Source organism: Sorex araneus, chromosome 5 (genome assembly GCF_027595985.1).
Source record: "Sorex araneus isolate mSorAra2 chromosome 5, mSorAra2.pri, whole genome shotgun sequence".
Lineage (NCBI taxonomy): Eukaryota > Metazoa > Chordata > Mammalia > Eulipotyphla > Soricidae > Sorex > Sorex araneus.
Window position 1 is genome coordinate 43814630 of NC_073306.1, and position 20804 is coordinate 43835433.

The window sequence follows — 20804 nt, forward strand, 5'->3', positions numbered from 1 at the left end:
ACCTTCCTCCCCATTAATCAACAAGTACTGATCAATGAATTGATTATTGGAGGAGTGAACAGTCTGTCAGTCCCATGAATGTGACCACTTTATCACCTTTGTGTAGGTGGCACAGGTACATCTGCCAGTCCTGAGCCAGTGGGGCGCTGGTGGCCACAGCTGCACTTTGAGGTCTGGACAAGTCAGCAAGGAGTCAGAAGCACCAAGCCACCGGGCAGTCAGGAGAAATAAGGCAACAGACTCTTTTATTTCATGTGGTTTAAAATACATTAAAATCATGTCCCTGGCTGTTGTGAATACCAAAAGGAGACACTACCCCACCTCCCACCCCCAAAATAACAACAAAAAAAAGCCATCAGCACAGCTTCCAACAAGTGTAGGCACCAGCTGGGGCCTAAAGGAAGCAGTTACAGGGATAGAAGGTTGCACCCCTCCCCCAGGCAGGCGCCAGGCTGCCCCAGGGTGACCACCTCTGTGCTGTGCAAGGTGGGAGGGCTGGAGCAGCAGCTGGAGAATGAACTCAGCAGGGCAGCTCCAGGGCCTCAGGACAGAGGTGGAGGAGGGGATCAAGCCACCCTAGGAGACAAAACATCTTACAGAAAAGTGCCTGAGCTCCACCATGGTCCAAAAACCTCATGGAAAACAAAGAAAAAGTGCTGCTGAGCTGTTGACTCTGGAGCTCAGGGCGGGGCATCCTGAACACACATCTGCAAGCAGAGCAGAGAGGGCTCCAGCTGGTCCTGGGAATCTGGAAAAGCTAGCAATCTAAGAAACCAACACAGCGCTTGGTCCTAAGGTGAGGTCACGTGCACAGGGAAGGCACTGGCCTTAGCGCAACCAGCCAACAGGCCACCGTGCCTGCATCTGCCCAGGCTCCTGGCAGGGTGGGCAGCAGCCAGGGTCCAGGCTGACTTTGGAAAGCAGAAGCAGCAGCAGTGCAGCTGTAGGTGGGAAGATTTGGTCACTGAGGAGGAAAAGGAAGAAGTGGTGCCCATCAAAAGCCTGGCCTGAAAGTACAGCTCTGGCTGGAACTGGGAAGAGACTCCCTCCATCCTGACCCCCTAAGGGTACAGGCTCTGATCCGGGAGGCCAGCTCAGTGAGACCACCTTGCTCACTGTCACTAGATGTCTCCAGGGGCTGCTGGCATGCAGATCTGGGAGGCTAGCCCAGTGAGACCACCTTGCTCACTGTCACTAGATGTCTCCAGGGGCTGCTGGCATGCAGAGCAGCTGTCACCTCCCATGCCACATGAGGCTCCAACAGACCTGCCCCCACCTCGGGCTTTAAAGAGGTAGCTGAGTGAGGAGGCAGTTCTGTGGGGGCTCTGCAGGCCTTCCTGCTGAGCAAGCTAAAGCTCCTGCCGCAGCCTTGTGCTTCTGTAGCCCAGCAAACCTGTTGGGGTTGGCAGCTCCTGTGTGCCCCAGCCTGGCAGAACTGGCTTGACTGGGGCAGGAGGCAGCTGGCATGAGTCCAGACCCAGGCTTTTGAGGGGGACAGAAAAGGTACCTGGAAGGACGGGGACTGTTGAACCGGAAAATGGGGTCTCAGCCAGGCAAGACGGCATGCCGGTCCTCATGCTCACTGGCTAGGGGAACAGTTCTACTCTCAGGGACAGACTTTGGGAGAGGGGTGAGGGGAAACAAGTTGGCCACAGGGAACTGATGGGCTGTTCATTTGCCATCTCTGGTCTAAGCTGAAATGTGATTCAGACATTCTTAGCATTTTTCACTAACCTACTTCTTTGAGGAATTGAAGTTCAGGGCTCAAAGACTAACTATATGAAATGAAGGGGCCTGCCAGACAATGAAGCAGCTTCAAGGACGTATATCAACCATCTGGCCATTTTGGTCTGTGGCTCCCTCTGCCGCTGCACTCAAGCTGTGGCACACCACTGAAGATGGGGTGCTGACTCCAAAACCAGCAGAGTCCCACTTAACACAAGACTTATTTAGTTGCTCAAGAGAACTGCCCTATACCACCCTGCACAGTAATAAAAGCAAACAGCCTAGCCAGCCTGTTTGCCACAGCAGAACCTTCAAGAGTTCAGAACAGCAGGCACTGGGGGGTGGAAGGACAATGTGGGACAGGTACACAATCTGCAGCCTTTTGACTCTCTGGGACCAAATCAATTGTTTTCATTTCTCTTTGGGGAAGGGGCAGGCCTGCGCCACACCCAGAGTGTTCAGTGGGGACCAAATGTGGCACTGGGGACTGAACTGGGTTGAGATGTCTTACCTGTTCCCTGTACTCTCTTTTTAGCCCCAGGTCTTATTCTTGTCCATGCTGCAAGGGACATATTGCAGCCAGTCCCCAGGCCAAAACAGAACCAGGGCAAATCTCAAGGAATGCACGTGGGTGCAAGCAAGAGAGCAGAAGACTCATAAAGCCAAGGGAAGAACAGGCCTGCACGGCTGCCTGGAGACCTCCCAAGGTGTCACAGGCAAGCTGTGGCAAAGCCATCAGAAACCCTTTTTTCCGTTACTATAAACAATCTGGGTTCACTGACAGGAAACCTCAGAACCAGCACGGCAAAGTGCTAGGTGGGGTGGTGGGGCACTGGGAGCCAGGAAGCCAGGCACCACCACTACGGCACTCTCCCTTCTTCCTCAGGAGATCAGCAACACAAACACTGTCATGTGCAAAAATAAAGGATCGGACAAACAGAACAGAGAACCCTTCTGGAAGAAGCCTTTGGGTGATCTCTTGTCAATCATTGTGCAGGCTAGAGGCACCTGTGAATGATAAGGCTACTGAAAAGCGTCATTGGCCTGGTCCTGGCACTACCAGAGGGCAGGGGAAGTGGTGCCTGGGGGCTCCCACCCAGCACATCATCCCACACAGAAACCTTCTCCAGGGCCCAGTCCGAGGCAGAGGGCAGTTGTGTTACTGTTCCTAAGCCCCTGCCAAGGCTCTGTTTGGGGTTCCCTTTTCCAGGTCAAGAGAAGCAAAAGAGCTTCCGGAGAAGCTTGGAGAGCTGGAGTTGCCCAAGTCCTGCTCATTGTCAAGGCCCGAGGGTGTCATCTGGCTTGAGCCCTGCAGGGCAGGAAGGAGTCTCAAATCAGGCAGGGAAAAGCTTGTTGCTTGTCCAGTAGCTCACTGGGACAGCTCTGCTTTGAGACCCATTAAACTTGTAGAAGAGCCACTGACCTCATCTGTCCACATCCCACCCCCATGTCAGCCCACTTGACACTTACAGGTAAGAACGCGTGTGGCCTTGCACCTATGCCATAGGTATTGAAAACTGACCCAGAAAATCCAAAACTGCGAGGTGTCAGACACCGGCCAGGCCAGAGCGTGACCTGAGGGCTGCACTGCGCAGCAGAGGGAGCTTGGTGGGCCAGGCTTGGCTGGGCTGCTTGCTCCCTTCCCAGCACACACCCCAGGCCACGCTCCCTAGGCGGTGGTGGAGGTGGGCTCCTGAGGCCTAGTACGGCCAGATGCTTCTAAGCCGGGTGCTCCATGGCAGCAAGGGGCTTCCGTGGCTCTTGGGGAGCTAGGTGCTTGGGCCCCAGGCCCCTCAACACCCTGCTCCTTGGAGGCAGTGGCAGCCTCTGACCTTTGTTCAGGGCTGTCTGTGAGAGGGCCCTGGACCCCCGCACTCAAGTCCTGTACCCTCTTGTTCAGGTCATTGCGCTCTGTTTGCAGCGCCCGGCATAGCTTCTCCAACCGCTGTATTTTCACTTGCAGGCCCTCCAGCTCTTTGTCCCGGAGTGTTTTCTAGGGAGAGAAATGGGGCTTTTCATTGCCATGTACTGGCCCTCCTCCCCACCCCAATATGGAGAAAACTGGCCATGCTGGGAGACCAAAGTGGAAAGCTGCCCCTTCTGGCCCTGTTTTATTTTATTTTATTTTTTTGCTTTTTGGGTCACACCCGGCAATGCACAGGGGTCATTCCTGGCTCATGCACTCAGGAATTACCCCTGGCGGTGCTCAGGGGGACCATATGGGATGCTGGGATTCGAACCCGGGTCGGCCGTGTGCAAGGCAAACGCCCTACCCGCTGTGCTATCTCTCCAGCCCTGGCCCTGTTTTATTTTAAAGACAACTTGGGGAACAGAGAAGGTCTTGATTTGGGAATGTCCTTCCTTTCACTACCAGATGACTTGGGCAAATTTGTGCCTTTTGAATTCATCTCCTTGTCTGTTAACTTCAACTTAGGAGATCTCCCCACACCACAAAAGCCCATCACCTGGAAAATGAATCGCCAGCCCACAAGCTCATCCTGCTTTCTCATTACCTTCATTTGTTCTTTTTATTCCCATTGCCAATCTGTCACCAAGCTCAACCACTGCTGCAGGAAGATAGCTGGCAGTGCCTTTGCACTTGGAAAGACACTCATATGAACCACCGTGACACCCCATGCTAGCAGCATCACAGATGGGTAGCTGAACTACTACATTTAAGCACCCACCTCTTCGGCCATCTCCAGTAGCGCCTTATTGCTGCTCTCCCACCGAGACCGGTACATTGTGGTTTCTTTCTCCAGCTTCTTAATCTTCTTAGTCATCTGCATCACGTGACAAAAAGGGAAATGAATGGTCAGGGGCCCTGCTGGCTGTGCATCTGTCCCCAAGAGAACAAAATATCATGGGGCAGTGAATGTCTCTGTGCCACTTTGGGTTAAATGTCCCTCTCAAAACAGGGAAGGACGTGATCCCTCCTTATAGCCCCCTGTTGGCACCAAGTTTAGTGGCCCAGGAGATACTTTGGGTACGGGGCAGGTCAGCCCGTTGTTCACCCAGTGTTACCTTTTCCATCTCCTGTTTGAATGTGGTGAACACCTCACTGCTTTTGGAGAGTGTGTTTTGGAACTCCTCAAACTTCTCTGTGTACAAGGCAAGCTGAGTAAGAAAGAAGGTCACAAGATGAGATTTGGCTTCTTTGGGAAGCACATTTGGTCACTACACTCAGAACCAACCTTGGCCCTTTGACCCAACAATAGTACTGAAAAACCTTTTCTCTTCAAAACAAAACAAATCTATGTAGTTGAAAGAAGGCAATTAAAAAGATTAAATTAAAAAGGTAATTAAAAAGATCAGAAAGCAGAGTCTGGGAACACTTAGTATGCCTTAATGTTGTTTTGGAACTTTGCGTCTGGAATTCAATATAATTTACATGATTAAACATACCCGTTCTTGGGCTGGGGTGACAGCTCATAGGGCTGGAGTGTGCACTTTGCAAGTAAGAACCCTGGGTTTGATCACCAGTCCCACTGGGAGTAGCCCTCAGCACTGCTGGGTATAGCACCAAAACAAACAAACCCGAATAGCCAAAAAAGCAAAAATTAAAACACTCATTCTGTCCCCACCTCTCACAAGCAGCTCAACACTTCCGACTAGGAAGGAAGTCCTCCAAGCTCACCTAGCCACCTGGTCACCACCACACAGGTGAGGTGCTGGGCGGGTCCAGAGAAAACAAAGTCTCAGCAAGGTCACACAGCAGTCAGTCAAGGTGGTCCTAGAACGAGGGTCCCATTTCCCTCCCAGGAGGGGCCCAGGGCCAGGCTACACACGGTCTCACCTGCTGCTTCAAGTGGTTCTCCTGTTGCTTCATCAGCTCACACATCCTCTGGGACTCCACAGCCTCTTTGAGGAGCTATTTCCAAGATAGGACCCCGACTTGTCAGAAACCCTGAAGGGCTGTGCTTGGCTTATTTCAAGCTACGAGCACTAGAATCCACTGAGGCTTCCTGCTCTTAGTCTTGGGTTTGAGGAAGCAGTGCCCTGGTCTGGCCAGGCAGCTATCTGTCCCCAGTCCCCTCCCCTCCCCGAGTCCCCCACCCCAGTCCCCTTGAGTGAGCCTCACAAAATCTTTCTCCCGCTGGTGCCTCTCCTCTGCCTCCTTCAGCATCTCCTGGGCCTGCTGGAGCTTGGCATCCACAAGCTGCTGCTGCAGGTCCTTGTGTTTGAAGACTTTGTCGATGTGCTGCAGGAAAGCACAACATCAGCTCTTCCCTGCACCTGGGCAGGGCCTTCCCACGAGGGTGAGGAGCCGCTGGGCCTCACGGGAAGACTTGCCAATCTCACCTGACTGGTCTCAGACTGAGTCAGTGATGGGGGAGAAGAGGGGATCGTTTCCAGATGAAATCAGCACCCAGGAAGTTAAAGAAACAAGGACTACAGAGGGCCAGAGCGAGGGGTATAGCAGGAAGGGCATTTGTCTTGCACACGACAGACCTGGGTTTGATTCTGGCATTCACCAGGTCTCCTGAGTACTGCCAGGAGTGATCCTGAGTGCAGAGCCAGGAGCAGCCCCTGAGCACCGACAGGTGTGGCCCCCAAACCAGACAAAACAACGAGGGCTAAAGAGAATATAGGGGAGCTGGAGTGATAGTACACTGGGTAGGGCACTTGTGTTGCATGTGGCCAACCCTAGTTTAGTCCCTGGCATCCCATGTGGTCTCCTGAGCATGCCAGGAGTGATCCTTAGGGCAGAGCTAGGAGGAAGTCCTGAGCACCTGCAGGTGTGGCCCCAAACCTAAGAAGCACCCTCAGTCCTAATTTCAGAAAATACTCCAGACAAAGCACTATAGTGCTTCAATCCTAGATATGTTTCTTTGCCCCAGTTTTATGAGGAACATTAATCCATTCCCAAGGAAGGAAGAGAAAGAAGAGGATGGAGTGTGCCAAACATGTTCCGAGGCTGGCCCCCTAGAGCTCTTCACCCCAGGGAATGCCACAATCTCCTGGCTGGCCATGACACAAACCTCTTCCCGCAGCTCATACTGCTCGATCAGCTTCTTGAGCCTCTCGGCCAGCTCCATGTTCTCTTGGCGCAGCTTGGAATTGCGCTCATTGTGTTGTTCCATCTGTAGCTGGATGTCATTCAGTGTCATCTGGAAGTGTGAAGTCACTTCCTTGCGTTTCTCCTCTTCCTCCCGGGCTCGCTGCACACCTTCTTCCTGGGCAGAGAAGCCAGCCCCAGTTCCATTATCCAGTGCTCTCTGAGACAACCTCACAATGATCCCTCAGCTAGTCCAGGGCTAGTATGGACCAACAATCTCCCTGCTCTCCAAGTGAGCAGTAGCCAGGCTCCAACATGCTATGCAATGGAGGCTCTGAACAAATCCCTGCATCAGGTGACACTCTGTGAGAGTCTGCCTAGAAAACTCAGCCATGCATCTAGGGGCCATTCTGATAGTCTTCTGCTTGTTCTGTCACACTCGGGCTATTCCTAGCTCGGTGCTTTCTCAGGTCCTTACATGTAAAGCAATCTACATCTCCTAAAGCTACTACTCTAGTTTTCAGACTAAGTATCTTTCTTTCCTATCATTCCTCCACCACATTCTACTCCAGTGTTTAAAATGTAGCTAATAAGATTGTGCTGAATGAGATAAGCACTGTTGATAGAGGCAATCTGGCAATTTATATCTATACATAGCGATAGCACAGCGGTTGGGCTTTCGCCTTTCATGCGGTCAACCTGTGATCGATTCCTCTACCCCTCTCAGAGAGCCCGGCAAGCTACCGAGAGTACTGAGCCTGCACGGGCAGAGCCTGGCAAGCTACCCATGCGTATTAGATATGCCAAAAACAGTAACAATAAGTCTCTCAATGAGAGACGTTACTGGTGCCCGCTCGAGCAAATCGATGAGCAATGGGATGACAGTGTATTAAAAAGGCCAAGAGATAATATAGCAGGTAGGGCACTTGCCTTGTATGTGGCCTACCTGGGTTCAATCCCCAAAAACAAATATGGACCCCGAGCCCTGCCAGGATTCAGCTCTGAGAACACAGTCAGGATTAAGCCCTGAGTACTGATAATTTTAATCCCCGAGCCAAAAAATAAAAAATTTGCATACTCTTTGGGGCAGGAGAGAAAACGGGTTAAGACACTTGCCCGACATCCAGACAAGCCTGGTTTGTATACCTGGCACTAGATATGGTGCCCCAAGAGCCACCAAGGGTCACTCGTGAGCACAGAGCCAGGACCAGCCCTGAGCAGTCATCTGACCCAAAAATAACCTCATCACTCTACTCCTAAAATTAATCCTATGTGGGGCTGGCGCATGCTGGTTTGATCCCTGCTATCACATGTGGTCCCCAGCACCACAAGGAGTAATTCCCAAGTACAGAGCCCAGAATAATCCCTAAACATTGCCAGATGTGGCCCCCGAAACAAAAACAAACACGGAGCAATGGAGCAATATACATCGGGTAGAGCGTTTGCCTTGCAAAGCCTGGGTTTGATCCCCAGCATCTGATATGGTCCCCTGAGCACTGCGAGGAGTGTTTCCTGAGTACAGAGTCAGGAGTAACCCTGAGTATCTCTGGGTGTGACCCCCAAAGGAAACAGACAAACAAAAAGATTAACCCTCTGCAATTTGCCAGGAATACATATTGTTCCTAACTTTTTTTTCCGCTTTCTGGGTCACACCCAGATGATAGTGATACAGTGACAGTGCTACAGTGCTACTTTACATATGTGACAGTGAAAAACTTGAAATGACTTAAAATACATGAACTAGATTTTTTTTGGATGGGGTGGGACACAGCTAATGGTGCAAAAAATGAAACTTTATAGAGTCCCTCATGCAAAGCATTCCCTCTAGCCTTTTGACTATCTCTCAGCATCTGATTTATTACACAATTGTTATCCCTGAATCACTCACATTAAACAAATATCAAATCTGTACTTTTGAGGGAGCTGGAGAGATAGTATAGTGGATAGGGTGTTTGCCTTGCATGCAGTCAATCCTCGATGTCCTCTCATATGGTCCTGAGTGCATAGCCAGAGGTAACCCTTGAGCACTGTTGCTAAAAACCAACAAACTTGGTGGTGGAATTGGTGTTAGACTAATAAATGTAATCAAATACTGTGAACTACTTTATAAAAATAAACAAACAAACAAACAAACGTCTCTCACTCTCTCTTTTTTGGCTTTTTGGGTCACACCTGACTCTGCACTCAGGAATTACCCCTGGCAGTGCTCAGGGGACCAAATGAGATGTTGGAAATTGAACCTTGGTCAGCCATCTGCAAGGCAAATGCCCTACCTGCTATACTATCACTCCAGCCCCAAGCCTGTAATTCTTGAGGGGCACAGGGTTTGGAGGTGCTCAGGGTTTGTGCTCAAGGACCACTCTTGGTGGGATTGAGGGAACTTATAAAGCATCAGGACTCTAACCCAGGTCTCTCAACCTTGTGCAAGGCAAGCAACCTATCCTACGTACTACTGCTCTGGCCTCAAATCTGCAATGTTTTACTTAGTGCTTTGGGGCCACGTCAAGTTGTGTTCAGTACTCTACACCTGGTTTTGTGCTCAGGAGACTATATGAAGTACCAGGATCCAAAATGGGATTGGCTGCATGAAAGACAAGTACCTTAACTTCATGCTATCTCTCCAGCCCTAAATCTGTATTGTTTTAAAGGCAAATTAATAATGAACAAAGCATGTTGCAAAATACCACATACTCACTAGTCCTGCTGTCTGACAGCCTCCCAACAAGTGCTCAGGGAAAGGTCATATAGTACTGCAGGTAGGGCACATGTCAGCACATGTGGCTGACCCAGTTTCAATCCCTAGTTCCACATGATTCCCTGAGCCCTGCCAGGAGCAATCCCAGAACACAGCCAGGTGCCCACCACACCACCTGCCCCTCCCCACCCTCTCAACAGCACCACTAAGCTGCGTTCAGCGGTAGCAGGGGCGTGGTGCTTGGGCATGGTAAGCCCTGTTTCCCTGAGCCATGCATGACAGAGCAAGAGGTAAACCCTGAGTACTACTGGGTCCAACCCCCCACCCCCCCACAAATTCTTTTAGACTTGGTATCTGCAGCCAGAGAGTACAGTGCAGGAAGCTACAGGGACATACCCTGCACTTCAAGGGAGGTGCTGAAGACCTAACATGGGACCAAGTGCATGCAGGGCAAGGACTCATGTCCTTTGAGCGGCACCTCCTTGGGTCAAAGTTTTAAAGTTCAGCATTCCTAACTGATTACGTGGGAGAAGAGTGGCTTGTCAGCCCTGGAATCTGGCTTCCCTGAAGTATCCTGAGAACAATCTCAGTCTTGTGTTTAGGAGTCTCTGAACACTTCAGCCTTCATCTAAGGCAGGTAATGTTCAGTGTTTACAACTTAGGCAGTTTTTTTTTCCTTTTTGGGTCACACCCGGCCATGCACAGGGGTTACTCCTGACTTTGCACTCAGGAATTACTCCTGGTGGTGCTCAGGGGACCATATGGGATGCTGGGAATCGAACCTGGGTCGGCCATGTGCAAGGCAAATGTGCACCCATTGCTATCGCTCCAGCCCCTTAGGCAGAGTATTTTTGAGGGGAAAAAAAAAATATATATATATATACACATATATATATATACACACACACACACATATATATACATACATATTTAAGCATTGAACACCTATTATGTTCAGTGCTTACTTGTGGAGGTAGGGTGGGGGTGCTACTCCTGATGTAGTATTTGGGGGAGTGGTGGTACCAGGGTTTTGGAGAGTGGACACAGAATCTCCTACATGCAAAGCACACAAATCCAATTCTAGACTGCTGAACTACTTTCTAGCCTCCCAAACTACTTTTTGGGGTCATAACCAGTGATGCTCAGGGCACTGTTTTTTTTTTTTTTTTGGGGGGAGGTGGGGGGAGTGAGGTAGGGAGGTGGTGGGACTCTACCCAGCAGCACTCAGGGCTTATGTCAGGTTCTGTGCTTCAGAATTACTCCTAGTGAGACTCCAGGAACCATATGGGATGGTGGGGATCAAAGCCAGGTGGGCCACATGCAAGGCAACCGCTCTACCCTCTGGATTATAGCTCTGGCCCCTTAGGGCACTGTGTTGTGAACCCAGGTCAACTACCCCTGCCCCCACACACCCCTCTTTAAAGTCTTTGGGCCACATCTGACGATGCTCAGGGGTTACTCCTGGCTCTGCACTCAGAAATTACTCCTGGTGGTGCTTGGGGGACTATATGGGATGCTGGGGGTTGAACCCAGGCCAGTCACATGCAAGGCAAGAGCCTCATCTCTCTGCCCCCATTGCAGATATTTTAAGGGGGTGAGCCCACCAAAAACCACCGACTGGCAGGGCTGGAGTAGGGTATGTTGTTTGCCTTGCACGTGGCTGACCCAGGTTAGATTCCCAGCATCTCATATGGTCCCCCGAGCACTGCTAGGAGTAATTTCTGAGTACAGAGCCAGGAGTAACCCCTGAGCATTGCTGGGTGTGACACCCCCCCCCCCCCAAAAAAAAACAACAGACTGAAGAGCAGCCATAAGGCCTACCTTGAGGGAGCGGTTGTGGCGCTGCAACTCTCGGCACAGGCTCTCCAACTTGCTCCGGGCCAAGATGGCCTTGCTGTGCTCACCACGCAGGTGGTCCTTCTCCTGCACCAGCTGGCTCTGCTTCTTCTGTAGGAGCTTCATCTGCTTCTGCGAGTTCCGGTGCTCTTCCAGCTGGTGACCAGAGAGAGCCTTAAGCCTTTGGGTGGAGTTTATCACCCACCCCGAAGTGGGGGTGTCCCCTGTGATGATCTGACACCCAACTCCCTTGATCCTGAGTCTAGATATAACAGCTCTGGCTAGACTGTTGGAGGGCTCTTATACACTCACTCCCTCCCTTTATTGGAGGGAGACCATGTACTCCTCAGGAGACCATGTTTGGTGCTAGGAATTGGACTGGGGTTGGTGAGAGGTGAGGCAAGGCAAGCACATTAACCACTGTACTATTTCTCCAGCCCTACGTTCCCCCTTTTTGTTTTGCCCAATAACCCAGAGAGCCCCACCCTGGGACACAGAGACACACACAGACAGGACAAACAGGTCATAAAGCCCAAGGATCCCAATTCTCTACAGCTCTGACCCAGAAAGAACGCTTTCTCTTTTTTTTTTGGTGTCTGGGCCACACCCAGCAGTGCTCAAGGGTTACTCCTGGCTCTGATTTCAGCAACCATATAGGATGCTGGGAATTGAACCTAGGTAAGCCACATGCAAGACAAGTGCCCCACCTGCTGTACTATTGCTCCAGCCTCCAAAAGGAACTTCTCAAGACTTTCAGAACACTCAAACTCTCAGACAAGAGCTGTTGCTACCCTCCTTGTATTCAGCAAACACTTGTCTTGCCCAGTACTACCAAGATTTACCACTTGTTTGCCATGCTCTTATACTTCCGTAAGGGTCACAAACAGCAATTTGTGGGTCTGGAGCTACTTCTTACAATGCTTGCCCCAGCAGAATCAGCTACCAGTCTGATACACAGGAGTACCCAGGGCCACATGTGATGGTGACAGAGAAGGCTATGATGAGGTGCCAGGGATGGAAGATAGGGCTGTGCCAGCACTGGGTATGTGCTCTACCACTTAAGTCCTTGCAGGGTCCTTGGATCATCATTTTGTTTCCCTTCGATTCTTTTTTTTTTTTAAAGTTATTTTATTTTTTTTTTCTTTTTGGGTCACACCCGGTGATGCATAGGGGTTACTCCTGGCTCTGCACTCAAGAATTACTCTTGGCAGTGCTTGGGGACCATATGGGATGCTGGGAATTGAACCTGGGTCAGCCGCATGCAAGGCAAACGCCCTACCCGCTGTGTTATCACTCCAGCCCTTCCCTTCGATTCTTATGATCATCTTTGGCCTATTCATTATTGACAATTTTATGTCTCTGGCATCACTCTCCTCACTCAATTTCTCTTACACAAAGACCATACCTCAACCTTTAAAAAAAAATAATTAAATTTTATTGAATCACCGTGAGATAGTTACAAGCTTTCATGTTTGGGTTACAATCTCATAATGATCAAACACCCATCCCTCCACCAGTGCACATTCCCCACCACCAATATCCCAGGTATACCTCCCCTTTCCCCTCCCCCTGCCTCTAAGGCAGACAATATTTCCCATACTCTCTCTCTACTTTTGGGCGTTATAGCTTGCAACACACTGAGAGGTCATCATGATCAAACCTCAACCTTTACAGTTTCTCTACTCTTTTCCATGAGCCTGTCCAACAATGTACATTACAAATGTAATACAATTACCCAATTAAAGTTTTCTTAGTACGCACATTAAAAAGGAATTGGAGATTAGAAGAGAGTCAAGGACGTAAGGTCTTACATGAGGCTGTTGTGGCCATGATTCCAGTTTGAATCTCTTGCCACCACATTTGGTCCTTGGAGCACGGACAGAGTTCCAGAGCACAGAGCCAGGAGTAGTTCCTGGTACTGCTGGGTATGGACCAAACATTGCCTCCCAATTAAACGAGGGTAAACTAATGCTTTAAGTATTTCACTATTTACTTAAGTAGTATAACTCTTTATAAAAGTAAACAGTATATTTTTAATTTTCTTGGCTTTTTGGGTCATAGCCGGCAATGCAGGGCACCAGAGATTGAAGCTGGGTTGGCCGCGTGCAAGACAAATGCCCTACCCATTGTACTATCATTCCAGCCCAATAGTATATTTCTTTCTTTTTTTAATTATTATTATTTTTTGTCTAGTTCTTCCTCTCGGAAAACCCGGTGAACTACCGAGAGTATCCTGCCTGCATGGTAGAGCTTGGCAAGCTCCCCGTGGCGTATTCGATATGCCAAAAACAGCAACAATGATGGGTCTCATTCCCCTGACCCTGAAAGAGCCTCCAATGCGGCACCGTTGGGAAAGACGAGTGAAGAAAGGCTGCTAAAATCTCAGGGCTAGGACGAATGGAGATGTTACTGGTGGCGCACTTGAGCAAACTGATGAACAATGGGATGACAGTGATCCAGTGATATTATTATCATTATTATTTTTTGTTTTGCTTTTTGGGTCACATCCGGCAATGCACTCAGGAATTACTCCTGGTGGTACTCAGGGGACCATATCGGATGCTGGGAATTGAACCTGGATCAGCCATGTGCAAGGCAAACGCCCTACCCGCTGAGCTATCACTCCAGCCCTACTTTTTAGTAGTGTATTTCTTATGTTGATTTCTGGGCCATACTCAGCTGTTCTTAGGGATCACCCTTAGTGGTGCTTGAGGGACCATTTAGGGTGGCAGGGACTGAACCCAGGGTGGCCACATACAAGACAAGTGCCTTACCCACTGTACTATCTCTTAGGCACCTATTTACTATAATTTTTTTCACCCCATATCCAGCAGTGCTCAGGGTCATTCCCTGACAGTGCCCAGAGGACAACCATATACTACTGGGGAGTGAATGCAAGCATCCTACACGCAAAACACGTACTCCAGCCCTTCAAACCATATCCTTTACCCCAAAGCCACATTTTTAAACAACTGAGGAAATCTCTCTATGAACTGAGAATTAAAGAAGATCAGGAGATACCCTGAGACATGATGTAAGGAGGGGAGCGTGCACTTCCCTATTTTGGGGAGATAAACTGGACTGAGAGGAAATGGTACCTAGATCTCAGGCCAGAGCTAGGGCTTTACCATCTGAAGAGGAAGTTTCTCCTCTCTCTAAGTGCTGAAGAGGCTGGCTGACATCTAACTCTCAACTAGACAAACTGGGAAAAGGCTGACAGGCTTTACAGGAAGTTACCCACCTGCCCCTGCCCCCTGAACCCATGCCAGGCGGCCAGAAAGGGAAGAACTGACCAGTTCAGCATACTTCTTGCATAGAGCTGCCAGCTTCTCCTCTGGAGTACTCAGGGTGTTCAACGTCTGCATTAGCAATGTGATCTCCTTGCCTATAAAGCAGAGGGAAATAAGTCAAATACCTCCTATACAGTGCTCTCCCACTCTTGGGCCCACACTTCAGTTTTGACAGTTTTAAGGCAGCTCTCCTCTATACTTACTACTTGATGAATCGGCTGCTTTCCCTGCCAGGCTGTGTGCTTCCTGAGAGCTGGAGGCCAAGTCAATTTTGCCTATCACTAAAACCTGATACTATTCCTCTGCCCATCAGAGGACATGACTCAATGAAGACATTCTTGATGATGATGATGATATGAAGATGCTACACCAAGTGGTGTCCAGGAATCATTCCTGACAGCGATCATGGGACCATATGTGGTACTGGGGATTGAGCCTGGGTCAGCCACATGCAAGGCATATGCCTTAACCTTGGTACTACCTCTCTGGCCCAATGAAGGCTTTACTAAACAATTGACTGAAACTCTGTGAATTCCTTGATGTCTTAATGGAGAGAAATAAGAACCTGCCTACTCTACTCACAGGTGGGAGCAAGCTGTCCCAACTGTTAGCTCAGAGCCACAATGTCCATGCAAGCAAGGCCTCGCTGAAAGCAGAAGGGAAAGGAGTAGGTCTCCAAGAGAACTACTAAACACAGGTCACAGAGAGCCATAGTAAAGTAGAAGCTGAACATATATTCTAATATTTGGTAATAAGAGTAAATGACAACAAAATCCTCCTTTAAATTAGGATGACAGGGTTCAGAGCAATAGTACAGCAGATAGGATGTTCGCCTTGCACGTGGTCAACCTGGGTTTGATCCCTGGCATCCCATATGGTCTCCCAAGCACCACCAGGAGTAATTCCTGAGCACTGCCAGGTGTGGATCAAAAAAACAAAATTAAATTAAAAAACAACAACAAGGGCTGGAGTGATACTACAGTGGGTAGGGCGTTGTTTGCCTTGCATGCGGCCGACCCGGGTTCGATTCCCAGCATCCTATATGGTCCGCTGAGCACTGCCAGGAGTAATTCCTAAGTTCAGAGCCAGGAGTAACCCCTGAGCATTGCTGGCTGTGACCCAAAAAGCACAAAAACAAACAAAAAAACCAACACAACAACAACAACAACAACAAAACAGGATGCCAATAAATGGGTAGGCAAGAAGGGACAAAAACATGGCTATGATTTTTGGTTTCTTTTTGTAACTTTTATTTATTTTTGGACTCGGGGGACCATATAGGGTGCTGGCCTTGCACACGGCTCAGGTCAGCCATATGAAAGGCCAGAGCCTTACCCACTATACTATTGTTCTGGCTCCTAACTTGGTTTCTGTTTTTTGTTTTTGTTTTACTGGGTCATACCTGGCAGTGCTTGGGGGTTATTCCTGGCAGTAAGAGTAACTTACTCTTACTGAGTAAATCCTATGGGGAGACCCTATGGGATGCCAGGGATCAAACCTGGGTCAGCTGTAAACAAGGTAAATGCTGTACCGGTTATACCATAACTCCAGGCTCAACCAGGTTTCTTTCCTTTTTTTTTTGGGAGGGGGGGGTCACCCCCAGCAATGCTCAGGGGTTACTCCTGGCTCTGCACTCAGGAATTAGTCCTGGAGGTGCTCGGGGGACTATATGGGATGCCAGGGATCGAACCTGGGCCAGCTGTGTGCAACACGAACACCTACCCGCTGTACTATCACACTGGCCCCCTGACTTGGTTTCTTTTCTTTTTTTTTTTTTTAAAGAAATATTTTATTGAACCACCGTGAAAACAAGAAAAAAAATACAAAGCTTTCAGGTTTAAGTCACAGTCAAATACTGATTAAACCACCATCCCTTCACCAGTGCACCCGTTCCACCACCAAGAACCCCAATACACCCCCCTCCCACCCCACCCCCCCATCTAAGTAGCTAATGATATTCCCATTATTCTCTCTATATATTGAGTACATTTCATATTTCCATACAGAACTCACTATTGTTGATTGGAAATTTTTCCCAACAATCAGGCCTGCTGAATAAGCATCATCTAATAATTTCTCTTCCTTGGTAAAAGTGAAGACTTTGAGTCCGCGCGGCCGCGATAGCCGCGCGGTTTTGGGTTTCTAATATTTTAGCTCAGTTCACAATGACTTGGTTTCTTTTATACACATTACTCCCCAACCCCCATAACTTTCTTCCCACTGTCTATGCCTGTCACCTAGCTGTACATATCCCAAAACCAGGGCCCTGAAGTGTTAGGCCTGGAGACAAACATCAATCAGCAACTGTCAAGAGTTGCTGATTGATTCGGCAAACAAGGCAAATCCAACACACAGATGGCTTCTCTTAGGGGCTGCAGAGGTAGTACCATGGAAACAGTGCCTGCCAACCTGGGTTCTATCCATGAGACCCCATGGGGTTTCCTGAACCCCAGTAAAATGACCCCTAAGCACATGCCAGGAATAAGCCCCAAGTACCGTCCGATATGGCACCCAAACAAACAAACAAAAAACTTATTAAATACCTAGAGAAGGGCTTGAGAGATAGTAGAGATAAGGTGCCTTGCACACAGCTGACCCAGGTTCTATCCCCTGAGCATCACCAGATGTAATTCCTGAGCATAGCTGGTATGGCCCAACCCACCTGCACCTCCTCCCCCTACCCCACCCCGGCCCATACCACAGTAATAAAACATCTAAAGATTTTATGTAACTCCAGACTTCTGCCTTTCCTTAACAAAAAATGGGTCCAGGGATTGACTCAATGGGCTAGAGTGCATGATTCGCATGAGGGAAGCCTATACTGCATGACCTCCTACTGAGAGAGACCCTTGAGTTCTGAGATGGGAGTTGTCCCAGAGGCATCTTCTTCAAAGGATGGCTGATTATACTTTAACCTGTGTTATTAGCTTGCCAGACCTAGTGATTCTCAACCCTATGAACCAAGTCCTCCCCTCTCTTGGTCCTCATAGGAATCCTAGGCTACCTGGGCTTACCTGGTCTAGTCTAATTCTCTTATCAAAAGGAAGTGGAAACTAAAGACCAGGGAGCAAAGAGTGTTAGCCAAAGTCACAGCCAGAAATCATACTGGTTGGTACAGGGCCCATAATTATATGACCCTTCTTATCTCAGAGAGTAGGCTGCATTTCAATTCTCACTTGTTTCTCTGGAGCTTCTAATGCTAAGGTCCCATAACCCTGGCTGTGCTTAGGGGCTATTCTCAGCTTGGTGCTTGCTCCCGGTAGTGTCTGAGGGATCATGTGGTGGGGGGAAGAGAACCCAGGGCCTCACACAAACAGAACAAGTGCTCAACAGTTGAGTGATGTCCCAAGTCCAGAACCCTGACTGTTTAAAACAGTGTGACTCCCCTGGGGAGTAGAATTCTGCAAGAACAGACTCATCCAATGAATGTCAAGGTCTAAACCTCCCTCCCTCACTAGCTGCCCTCTGCTTACCCAGACCCTTGGCTTTCTTCTTTTCCTGTGGCCTTCGGTGATTGCGGTCTCCAACCTCATCACTTGCCCGGATCTCTTCTGGGCCTGCCTCCCCCTTGGAGGGTTCCTTCTCACCATTGATGACAACTGGGGTCTCTGCCTCAGGCTCGCCATTCCTTGAGGCATAAGCCCGGGACTTCTCTGTATCTTCAGGTTCAGTGGGTTCACCATGTGCCCCATCCTCAGCTGGGCCCCCCTGATTGTTGTCTACGCAGTATGTACTCAAGATGTCTTCCAGCTGGCGGCTCAGCTCCTCGGAGACATCACGGAGAGCCCCAGCTTGAGCAGCTTTGACTTGGGCTCCTTACAGCAGAGAACAAGAGGCAGTGAAAATTACGTTAAGCTAGACCAGTGGGTGAAATTTTTCTAGTCTGAACTTACTTGTTTGGGTTAAATGTTGCCTCACATTTCTTTTTGTGGTGCCAGGGACAGAACAGAGGCAAGCATGTGCTTCACCACTGAGCCACACCCTACGGTGGGCAGGGTGCTTCCCCTGTATGCAGCCAACCCAGGCTTAATCCCTGGCACCACATATAGTTCCCCAAGTCCACCGGGAGTGATGCCAGAATGCAGACACTGGGCACTGAGCACTGCCAACCAAGGTCTAAAAGCAAAACCCCCCAATCCTCCCTCCCCCCAACCCGCCCCTGATAGTTAAGAAAATAAATCAGGGGTTGGAGAGGGTAGTACAGGAGGTAAGGCACTTGGATTACATATGGCCAATCCAATATCAATTCCCAGTACCACATGTGGTCCTCTTTACTAGGAGTGACCCCTGAGCATAGAGCAAGGAGTAAGCCCAGAGTACTACCGGGTGGGGACCAAAACCAAACAAAGATCAGGGCTGATGTTCATATTTTGCATGCAGCAGCCCAGGGTTCAATGCCAGAGCAAGCAGTAACCTCTCAGCAATAACGAGGAGTAACCCATCTCCTCCCTGCACTGCAGCTATGAGCCAAAATTCAAAGTGTGTGTGGGGGGGTGGTGGGAGGAGTAAAACATTCAGCACACAGGGATGGCAAATAGCAGTTGAACATCTAGGCCACCCTCTTTTCCTTTCCCCCAACTTTTGCCGTGTGTCAGTGGAGGGCTGGAGGGCAGGCTTTGCATGCAGGAGGCCCAGGATCCTTCACTGGCACTGCACTCGGCTGGGAGTAGCTCCTGAGCATCTCTAGGTGTGCCCTACCCAGCCCCCCCTTAATCATGCCAGCTGAGTCCAGGGTTTTGGTCTTTTGTGTTTGGTCCACACACAACCTGAGGTGCTCAGGGATCGGTCCTGGTGGGCTCAGGACTATATGTGATGCCTGGGATCAAGCCATCCCTGGCTATGTGCCAGGCAAGTACCATCACTCTGGCCCAAGCCCAGGTTTGCAAACTTTTGCCACACGCCTCACACTGCCTCGCGGTGAAGGGCTGCCACCACAGGTGAGACGCTCCCAAGCTCCGGCCGCTGACTGGGGTGCTCACTTGACCGACCCCCACCCTCGGGACGCCCATGGCCGTGGCCTTGGCCTCTCCCGCCCGGCCGGCCGTCCGGGGCCTGGCACACACCCTCCGTCTTCGCTGGAGCCCGGCTGCTGGAACCTTCTGCGTCGGAGGCAGCGGCGGCCTGGCCGGCTCGCCCGGGGCCTCCCTCCGGTCCGGCTTCGGGCTGCCCAGGGTGGCCTTTCGCATGGGAAGAGTTGTTCGCGTGCTTGGCGGCCCCGTTCTTCTTGTCCTGGTTCTTCATCGCGGCCTGCAACGCGAGGTGGAGAGGAGGCGGACCCTTCAGAAACGCTCACACTTGCTCGTGCCCCCGGACCCAGCACCCCCGTGCCGGGGGCGCCCCACAGCTAGCTGGAGGCCGGCTGGGTCCGCTGTGCGGAGCCTTTTCTGCAGGGGTGCGAGAGGAGCGGCCTCCTTCCTCCGCGAAAGCACGTCCCCGCCCGCCCGCCCCCCGCGGGCCGACCGGCGCCCGGCCCCGGGCCGACACTGACGTGGCGGGCCGCGCGCCTCGGTCCCTCCCCCGCCCCCCACGTGGGCCTCTCGGCGCGCGCGCGCGCGCGCACCCACCCGGGGCCCGCGTGCCTCAGCCGCGCGGCCGCGCATGCGCACAGGCGCAGCCCCGCCGCCCCGGCCCTCGCCCTCGCGTGCAATCGGCGGGATTCCCCTCAATGTCCGAAAGTGTCCAGGCCCACGGACCCTCCGGCCGCCTCGTCCCCCTCGCCGCCGCGGTACGTACCTCAGTGCCGACGCGCAGACGGCTCTGGCCTCGCACCGGAAACCCGGGGTAACCGCTGCGGCAGAGCGGCTGCTCGCGCCGCAGCCAATCAGTGGGCAGCGCTGGCGCGGGGCTTGCCGGGAAGGACGGAGCGAGGCGGCCTCGGAGGCGGGGGCGCCCGGGAGGCGGGGCAGGACGGGCTGCGCGGCCCTCCGGGTAGGTATCCGGGCTGGCGCCCGCTCCCAAGATGCAACAGGAAGTCGGAGCCGGATCCCCCCGGAGGCCCGGCAGGAACCAATCACTCTGCACAAGCAGCCGCGTCAGGCTCTCTCCTGCAGTGCCAAGCCGGCGTCGGCCGCCCCTCCTTCCCCGCCCCTCCCGCCGTCCCCTTCGCCCGCTGTGGCCAGGGTTCACCTGGGTGCTGCAGAGCACGGATCAGGACTCGCCGGGTGCCGGGATTACTTCACCCACTTTTGCGGAGAGGCTGGCCACGCCTCTCTCGTTGATCAGGCAGGCAATTGACTCGGTTTCCGAATTGATCAGGAGC

General features: G+C 51.1%; 1 protein-coding gene across 1 annotated transcript; it reads right to left on the minus strand.

The window, feature by feature from the left end:
• Positions 1-220: 220 nt before the first annotated feature.
• TXLNA (taxilin alpha) lies at positions 221-20592 on the minus strand. The gene is made up of 11 exons (XM_055139060.1): positions 20279-20592; positions 19609-19792; positions 18019-18360; positions 14549-14640; positions 11241-11411; positions 6708-6902; positions 5807-5926; positions 5522-5596; positions 4750-4842; positions 4413-4508; positions 221-3718 (listed from the first exon to the last, which is right to left on the minus strand). The coding sequence occupies exons 2-11, from the start codon at positions 19784-19786 to the stop codon at positions 3395-3397; spliced, it is 1686 nt and encodes a 561-aa protein (XP_054995035.1). The 5' UTR covers positions 19787-19792; positions 20279-20592; the 3' UTR covers positions 221-3394.
• Positions 20593-20804: the final 212 nt, after the last annotated feature.

Bases quoted from the DNA above. Each gene is read 5' to 3' on its own strand.
- TXLNA (XM_055139060.1), bottom strand. From the start codon at position 19,786: ATGAAGAACCAGGACAAGAAGAACGGGGCCGCCAAGCACGCGAACAAC. The intron at 18,361-19,608 runs GTGTGTGCCAGG...CTCTGCTGTAAG, and splicing joins GGCTCCAGCGAAGACGGAGG to GAGCCCAAGTCAAAGCTGCT. The intron at 14,641-18,018 runs GTAAGCAGAGGG...TCTGCTTTATAG, and splicing joins GAAGAAAGCCAAGGGTCTGG to GCAAGGAGATCACATTGCTA.